This window comes from Psammomys obesus, unplaced genomic scaffold (genome assembly GCF_907164565.1).
Source record: "Psammomys obesus unplaced genomic scaffold, mPsaObe1.curated_primary_1811, whole genome shotgun sequence".
Classification (NCBI taxonomy): Eukaryota; Metazoa; Chordata; class Mammalia; order Rodentia; family Muridae; genus Psammomys; species Psammomys obesus.
Genome location: NW_026596152.1, coordinates 4,453,554 through 4,462,521, shown reverse-complemented (window position 1 = coordinate 4,462,521; position 8,968 = coordinate 4,453,554). Strand labels below are relative to the sequence as shown.

General features: G+C 46.5%; 1 protein-coding gene across 1 annotated transcript in view; it reads right to left on the bottom strand.

The window, feature by feature from the left end:
• The window catches only part of Dnah9 (dynein axonemal heavy chain 9), a 316,088-nt gene that overhangs the window by 164,478 nt on the left and 142,642 nt on the right, over positions 1–8,968 (bottom strand). Inside the window, exons 37-38 of the mRNA XM_055594261.1 lie at positions 5,523–5,696; positions 4,869–5,076 (exon numbers count right to left, since the gene is read on the bottom strand). Of these exons, the coding sequence (XP_055450236.1) occupies positions 4,869–5,076; positions 5,523–5,696 (382 nt within the window). The remainder of the gene's footprint in view (positions 1–4,868; positions 5,077–5,522; positions 5,697–8,968) is intronic.

Here is an 8,968-nt window from a genome sequence, read left to right as displayed (position 1 = left end):
GCAGAAAGGGGAGGGAGGGTGGGATTGGCAGGGGAGGAGGGAGGGGCTTATGGGGGATACAAAATGAATAAAGTGTAATTAATAAAAAATAAATAAAAGATTTAAAAAAAAATTAAAAAAAAAAGAATGAAAAGAATGAACTGTTGACACTAAACAACATAGGTTAATCTAAAATTCAGCTGAGAGAGGAAGTAAGCAAAACAAAGAGCATGTGTACTATCTCAGTATATAAAAGAATAGAAGACAAAGCTCATCAGCTGTGAAGAAAGAATTGTGGAACTCTCGCCTAGGGTAGGGTGGGAAGGGTGGCAGTGAGGGATTATCAAAGAGCAGGAGGAAACCTGGAGGGGGGTGTTCAGTATTTCAATAATGACAATGGTTTCATGGGTGTGTAGATATTTCACAATCTATCAATGTTTATACTTTTAATATGGAGTTTATTACATTTTTTATAACTCAATAAAACTTTTCATAAAATAAGGCCCGTAAAATGGAAAAAAAATCTTTACCATCTATACATCTGACAGAGGGTTAGTGTCTAGAACGTACAAAGGACTCAAAACACGAAACATCAAAAACTAAACAACGCAATTAAAAACAGAATGAAACTAAACAGGGTTTTCAAAATATGAAACACAAATGGTGGAGGAACAACTTTTTTTTTTTTATTGTTTGGTATCTTTAGCTATCAAGGAGCTGTTTTAAATTTCATTTTACCCCAGTCAGATTGGATAAGGTAAAAACAGAAACCAAACCAAATAAACAAAAGACAAGCCATAATGATGACAAATGATGACATGGATGAAGGGTAAGGAGAACGTTTCCTCATTTCTGGCTGGGAGTAAAAGGTGGCACAGACACCATGGAAATCAGGGTGGAAGGTCCTCAAAAACCTGGAAACAGATCTGCATGATCCTGCTATACCATTCTTGGAGATATGCTCAGAGGACCCTATACCCTAAGACAGAGATAGCAGCTCATTTGTGTTCATTGCTGTTGGTTTCATAATAGGTAGGTCATGGGAATAGCCTGGATGTCCATCAGTTGAATGGGTAGTGAAAATGTGATATATTTATACAATGGAATATTACTCGGCTGTTAAGAAAAACAAAACTATGAAATTCGCAGGTAAATATATGGAGCTGGAAATGGGCATTCTAAGTGAGGTAACCCGAGTCAGAAAAGCAAACGTACTTTTATTTTCTTATTTATGGCTGATAACTTTGAACCTTCAGATATGTGTGCTTCCTTTGAAATACTCATAAATATCAGTAAGTTAGTAAGAAGTCATTGTGTGGGGGGGTCATTTGTATAAAGAGTTAAAGGGTAATAATTTAACAGGAAAGATTAAATTGGGGTGGAAGAGAGGAAGGCGGGGTAGAAAAAGGAATACGTGGCATGAAAAAAAAAAACACTAAAGACCTTTCCAAAATTATATGGAAACCTACTATAGTAAAAGCTTCCTAGTAATGAATATATATTTATATAGAAAAGATAAAAATAGTAAAAATGGAGTTACCCCGATGGGCCGCAGTGTGCATAGTTAACACCATAGGTTAACAAACAAAAAGCTCGGTGCCAGGAATGGGCTGTCTTTGGAGTTGTTGGCCTGTGAGGACCACAGATCCCAGGGGGAGAATTTACTTCTGTTACTCTTCTAAAAGGATATAGTATTTCACTTATTCCCAATGACTTACTACTCTACTCACAGGTTATTAGATCTCTGACTCCCCATCAGAGAAGCTTGTACTTGAAATAGATGGCAGTCGACGCAAAGATCCACAGCTGGTCAAGGTGCAGAGAGGAAGAAAATGTGGGGTGCTGAGCTATAAATGGGATGTCTTCACCATACCCTCTTCTCCCAAGGCTTAGGAGTCGTGGGGGAAGGTGGTGTGGAAAGTGTAAGAGCCTGAGACGGTGGATGGATACAAGGGTACAGGGTTTTCTGACACGGCTGGGACAGCGTGTACAGGTCTCGGGCAAGCTCAGACTGGACCAAATCACAAAGTGGCTAAGGGGAGGCAGGCCCAGAGCCCCACCCACAGCTGAGGAGCTGTCAGCAATTGATAGTGACTGGGAGAGACAAAAGCAATTTTCCCTAATGTTGTCCCCGATAAACTGACCATATTCCAGTGGAAGGCCATGCATCCAATACACGGGGAGCGCAAATCGGAGGGCTTAAAAAATGCAGAGAAGACACAAAGTTGGGCAGGTAGGGAAGGGGACAGATCTGAGAGGAGTTGGGTAGGATGTGTATATGACAAGAACACACCGCACATGATTCTCAAAGAATTAATAAACATTTTAAAGGAATGCTATGCTGCTTTTCAGTAGGATAACGACGGATAAAAGAGCCTTGATTCATTCCCACAATAGAATTCTATGCAGGAGTGAAAAGAAATGAAATAGATCTGCATGCATCAAAACACTAATAAAAAGAAAAGTAAGTTGCCAAAGAGAGCAGTGCGCTGTAGCATTCAAATGTACAAACGAGCACTGTGTGTTTTATGACTCCAGGGGGGTATTTTATTAAGAGTCTAACTGACACCTACTGGGTTTGGTGTTCATATCAGCAAGGAGCAGGAAGGGACGGGTGGGGGCAGGTGTGCCGCCATCTGTTGAATCTGGGCGGTGGCAAATGGGCATCTGCTATGTCATAGTCTGTACTTCTGTACACTTTTGAAATAGTCAATGGTCTAGGAAACATTTAATTACCCACCCCACTCTCAGTGTTTAGTTCCCCCGTGCCAGGGACAACTGCTGTTACCCGTTTCTTCCCTGCCCTCCTGGAGGTAATATGTATGAGCCATGGCGTGTAGCCATTCTTGTAAGAAGCTTTTGTAGCTGAAGAGCGCCCTGTAGTACATGTTCCTGTTTCTTTCTAAAAGATTTAGGCTTTACTTCTCCCTCCCCATCTATCTTCTTCCCTCCCCCTCCCCCCTCTGTGCGTGCATGCGTGCGTGTGTGTGTGTGTATGTGTGTGTGTTTGTGTGTGTTTGTGTGCGAAGTGCACATGAGTGCAGGTATGTAGACAAGGGTGTCAGCTCTTCTGGAGCTGGAGTACATGTATATATATATGGAAATATAATATTCCCAATATATTACATGGGAATGTATGTAAATATATTTTATGGGAAACATAATATAAAAGAAATATGTATGTTCATTTCAAACCATCATGTAGAGAGTGCTACACACACTGCCATGTGTCTCCTTTTCCGTCCCTTAATAATGCTGTGACAGTAATTCCGACGTCACCCTTGTGAAGCTTTCTGTCTATAATTCTGCAAAGTACTCCACCACGTCAGTGGTTAGGCTGCATCCCACCTCCTCGCCTGCCACTGCAGACCCAGAAACATCGTCTCTGCCAGCGTGCCTGGTCTGTGTAGCTGAACCACAGAGCCTTCCGTACATCTGAGCAGCAGCTGAAACACTGTGCTCTTAGACACTAAGTGTCTGCTAACAACCGCACTCATTGACTGAGCAGGTGGTTCTCTCTCTCTCTCTCATTCATCAGTGTCTTTCCGTGTTTCAGTTTCCCTTTGAAAGTAGGTATCTAGAAAGCCTTTCTTCCAGCACTTGCTTGATTGACCATTATTTTAAAAGAATGACTTTTTAACTAACACTAATAAGGACTATGGGATGAAAACATAAAGTTCGCCATATCATAATGAATTTGCTGCATTTAACCATCATCTGTGCCCTGGAGGTTTTTTCCTCTGTTCAGATCTGAGGGGTACAGGGCAGTGGGCATGGTAAGGGCATCTCTCTCCCAGTGACTCCATGGTCTCTGACACTGCATTAGTATCTTACAATAAGCTGTGTTGGGAATATTCACATCACAGGTGTGAACTTATCACACAAAAAAGTTAACAAGTCCCAAGCAAAATGATGACGACTTAGGTGAGACTATCATTGCCAAATATATAAGCATCTTCTATCTAAATTGTAGCTTTTCCTGTGTGTGTGTGTGTGTGTGTGTGTGTGTGTGTGTGCTTGTACATGTACATGAGTTTTAGTGTGTGTGTATGTGTTTAATGTATGTATGCATGTGTGTGTGTGTGTGCATGTGTACTTGTGTGTATAAGCTCTCCACAGCTCTAACAGCCACAACTGGCAGGGCAGAGATTAGGCTGCATTGACATGGATGGATCTTCAAAAGAGAGCATGTTTGTTTTGCTTTGTTTTCATAGACAGGGACTCCCTCTGTAGCTCAGGATACTCTGGAACTCATTATGCAGTCCACACTGGCAATGGACTGGGGCTGACCTTCCTGCCTCTGCCTCCAGGTGTGGCGATCACAAGCATTCAAAACTTCGGAATGCTTTTCTTTAATGTGTTGAGTGTTCCTTCACAAACCGAGATCCTCTTGTAGGCGAGGACCATTGAGAAGTGACCCGCACAGGAGGTAGGTCTGCCTTGGGCCTACTTCCACTCAGAGCCACTGACTGGAACAGTCATGGAGAGCTTATGGCTGACTCCAGCAGAAAGAGATGGGTTGCATAATGGGGCTTTTCCTGGCATGACTTCAGGCAGCCATCCTCCTAACCTGAGCCTCTGGTGCTGTCTAACATCTTTGAGGGATGGATGAAGTAACATCCAATGATGCTTCCAGCATCTACAAGGCCGTGTAGATCCCCAAGTGGTGCTGGGCTCTCTGTGAAGCTACGGGACTGCTCCGATGGAATTTGACAGGCCATAGGGCACAGGAAGAAAGCTAGTAGGAGGCAGTGTTAAGAGGAGCTGGGGACAGGGGGTAGAGGTGTGTGGGGTGAGGGGGAAGCAGAGCTGTGAGCAATGGAGGCCCAGCCCAGGAAGCCCGGAAGCTCTCCGAGCCTTCTAGCAGCTCACACCCCAGGGCTCCTCACCTTGCAGCATTGCCGATGTAGTATAGTAGTTGAAGGGCACATTTTTCACCATGTACTGCTCAGAGTCGAGGCCGGCCAGTTTTGCTCCCACCAGCACGGACTTGCCTGAGCCTGCAGGGCCGACCAGCATAACGGGCCGCCGCCTCTCCATCAGCCTCTCCATGAAGTAGCACAGACGGATGGTCTCACTTGTGTGCACCAGACAAGCCTGGAGTAGAATGGGATGGGCATGCCATACAGCACCGTGTTCTGGGACATTCCGGAAGAGACTCTGCCCAGGGAAGCTTGCCTCGTAAGGATAGGCCTGAGCATCTTTCCTCACTTCCACTGTTTGTCTGTCCTGTAAACCCACTGTCACAGCACTCTCAAGTTCAACAGAGACCCACACGGCCCTCTAACTCCCTGAGGCATCTCCAAAGGGACTTCAGGAACTCCTGTGTTCTGTCCCTAAGGATGGATGCTGACTGGATTCTCTGTCTGCACCCTTTCCTGTAGGGGACCCTGTGGCTTCCCTACAGCCTATGATTTGAAAAACAATGCGGGCTGGGGACCAATTAATTTATACAAGATCAAACGCTCAAACACAATACCAACAGGGGGCGCTGCTGAGCACCCTCATGGGTACTGAGTCCCTGGCTGCTCAGTCCTACTTACCTGCAAAGGCATCTCAGGGTCAAATTCAAACTGGGGGATGAGCTTGGCCCAGGGCTCAAATTTCTTGGTTTCTGGGTCTATGTAGTAGTCAAAGACTGTTCCCTGGGAAGGAAACTTGATTGTTTTGAATTCGGTCAGCCACCACTTGCTGAACTCTGCACAGTAGTCTACAAGCTGCAGAGAGAAGGCTGGTCAGGAGACAGGTCCACCAGAGCTCAAGGGAGGGAGCTCTGGCCCTGGCAAAGGTTGGGGAAGGGACATAAAGAGCTCCTACATATGTCTCTAGGAAGGAGCAGCTCCCAGGAATGACAGAGCTCCCAGAGTACCAGCCCTGTCAAGGACTGGAAGACAGAGGGTGCCTGGGACAGATGTTGCTCTCTGGCAGTTGCTAGGGTTTGGATGTGTCCTGGCATTCATACACTGGAAAGTTAATGTCCAAAGTCATATGCAAAGGTACCTGAAGGTGGGGCCTTCATGGAGAGAGGAGTTGGGATGAGGCTACATGGCAGGACTTCCATGGTGGCTTTCAAAGGAGAGAGACTTAAGCTAGCCCATTTCCTTTGTCACCCACAGAATGCCCTCTTCCCTGTTGTGATTCATAAGGAAAGCTGGTGCAGTGCACAGAAATCTGGCTTCCAGAACCAAGAGCTAAACAAATGCCTATTTCTTACAAACGGCCTGGCGTGTAGTAGAAGGCAATGCAGTAAGGTAGCCACTTGCAAGCAGCCTGGCTTGACAATGTGGTTGCAACATTGTCACTAGAATACATCACAGATGCCCAAGAGTAGAGAGGTGGAGGGAGAGAGGGTATGAGGACACAGAAAGGAGCAGGGGTCCCTGACCACTGGAAGAGTAAGTGTGGACCAAGAGCTGCTTGATGAAGAGAGACCCTGGCTCCTACCCTCCCAAACACCTAAGACCGAGCAATTTCATGTCATAAACAAAGGCTGACCACAAGGGCACAGTGCAGTTGAGCAAGAAGAGCCACAGAGGCTAGTCACATCCTCCTGGGTCTCTCTTTCGGCATCTGAAGATGATGCTCTAGAACAGACTTCTAAGCTTCTTTCAAGACCTAATGTGACACCTAGAAGTAGCAGAGGAGATAAAGCCTACTGGCCCTTCTGACAGAAACAATCGGTTGTGTATACAATTTCCATGCCTTCATTTAAAGCACAGGTAGAGTTGAACAGCCAGATACTCTGTTGTGTCTGAGTTGAAACCCAGCGACTCTCCAGCCCAGTAAAACCACACTGCAAACACTCACACATAGCAAACACCCCAGAAAAGACATAGACTGGCCTTGTAGGAGACATCCAGGGAGGGCAGGGCACAGACAGCCTTCCAAGACTAAGGAACGGCAGGGCTGGTATGGAGGAACGAATCTGTACCCTGAAGGAGGCAGGATGCTTCTCGGTTTGCTGTCTTCTGAGTAAGTAGGATAGAATTATTTTGTTTCAAAACGAGGCTGGAAGCTATCTGGGGCACACACAGGGGTGATCCCATCAATCCAGAGGGGAGGCAGGTGCATCAAGAGTTTAGGGCCAGCCTGGGACACCAACAGCAAGGCAAAATAGAAAAACCAAAACAAAGAACAGGAAAAGAGAACGGAAAGAGCCCGAAGAGATGAACAGGCTTAAGTGCGGTTCCGATTCTGACCTCAGTTCAGATTAAGGAGGTGGTGTTGTCTTTTTCTCTCTAATCACAATCCCAGATAAAGCCTGTTTTCACCCATGGGTGAAGTTGCTGGAGAGAGTTTTGGTTTCTAGGGAGACCTCAAGTCGAGGCTACCTCTAGAGAATGCGGTTGTCCACCTCACCTCAGTTAAGCCTTGCTCCACCTGCTTAGTTCTTGGTCAGGCTGGGGTCACTCAGATTTGTCTTCCCGCCACCCCATAATCTGGTACTTCCTCTGAACTTCGGCTCTGACCGGAGACAAGGTGATGTCAGCTGGCTGAGCTTCGTATTCAGCTCCGTGGGGCTCTTTGCAGCAATGTATTTTAGTGAAATCCAGTGACCCCTGGCTTCACATTCTGTTATAGGCCCTTTAACCTAGATGGCACTAACGCAGGACTGGCGTCCGATGACAGAGTGCGGAGTCTGAGTCCACTACATCCAGTCATCACGATGCTCTCCATTATCCTGGCTGGTTAGAGTGACTGGTTTGCTGGTTTGCTCTCTCTCTACCCTGTCTCTATGGGAGATCATTTTGTCATTGTTACAAAGTATTCAACCAGGACTGCTTTGTTGCTATTTTTTTTTTTTTAAATTGGGCCTAACTCACAGGCCTAGGCTCCCTTTTTGTTTGGTGTGTGGTCTTATTGACAGCTAGTTAAGTGAGCCACTGCTGGTGGTGCTGTTGCAACTGTCTGGCCAAATTCCTACTTGCCAATTTGCATCACTCTTTGGGGTTTGGATTTAATGTAGGTTGTGTGGGATTCCAGGCACTTCCCGCTGCTAAAAGCTTTCTCCCGCGTCTTTCCCCATAGGCCAGCATGGCTGTCCATAGTTCCAAGAGTGTAAGGCACCTGGGAGGGTGTTTTCTGCCAGGCTTTTAGAAAGGATGGAGTGGATTTCAATACCTCTGCATAGATTGGAAAATTGATCAGGTTGTCTTCATCCTGACACCCTACCACTAACATAAGTGAGAAGCCCAGGAGTTGCTTCATGGCATCTCAGCAGCAGCAAGGCCAGAAACTGTATTTGATGGAAAGGATAAACCTCTGCATTTGGGGATTTTTGCACTTTCCAGCCACGTCTCATCCATCCTGCACACTCTGCCCTCTGAGGGTTTCCTGGCTGGTTTTGTGTGTCAATCCGACACAAGTCAGAGTCAACAGAGAGGAAGGAGCCTCAGCTGAAGAAATGCCTCCATGAGATCCAGCTGTAGGGCATTTTCTCAATTAGTGAGCAATGGGGAGGGCCCAGCCCATGGTGGGTGGTGCCATCCCTAGGCTGGTGGTCCTGGGTTTTATAAGAAAGCCAGCTGACCAAGCCACGGGGAGCAAGCCAGTGAGCAGCACCCCTCCATGGCCTCTGCACAGCTCCTGCCTCTGGGTTCCTGCTCTACTTGAGTGCCTGTACTGACTTCTTCCGCTTCCAATGAAGCGGAAGCCAAATAAACCCTTTCCTCCCCAACTTGCTTTTAGGTCATGGTGTTTCCTCATAGTAATCAAAATCCTGACTAAGACAGAGGGGGCCTGGAAGCAGTCCCCAAGGACTACAGAGCAAGCACAGAACTCTCGAGATGTCAAACTCCCTGGCCTGCACACCTTTCTCTTCCCACCCTCAAGACATCTAACTCTGGGTTGGGATAGGGGAACGACTGGGGGGGGGGTGAGAGCTGCCCTGGGAAGTCTGAGCAACATGCACCAATGGATGGGCTCCCGAACAAGGGCTGTCCCCTGAAAGAGCAAAGTGTTTATTCCTCTGGGCTCACAGCTTGCCTTT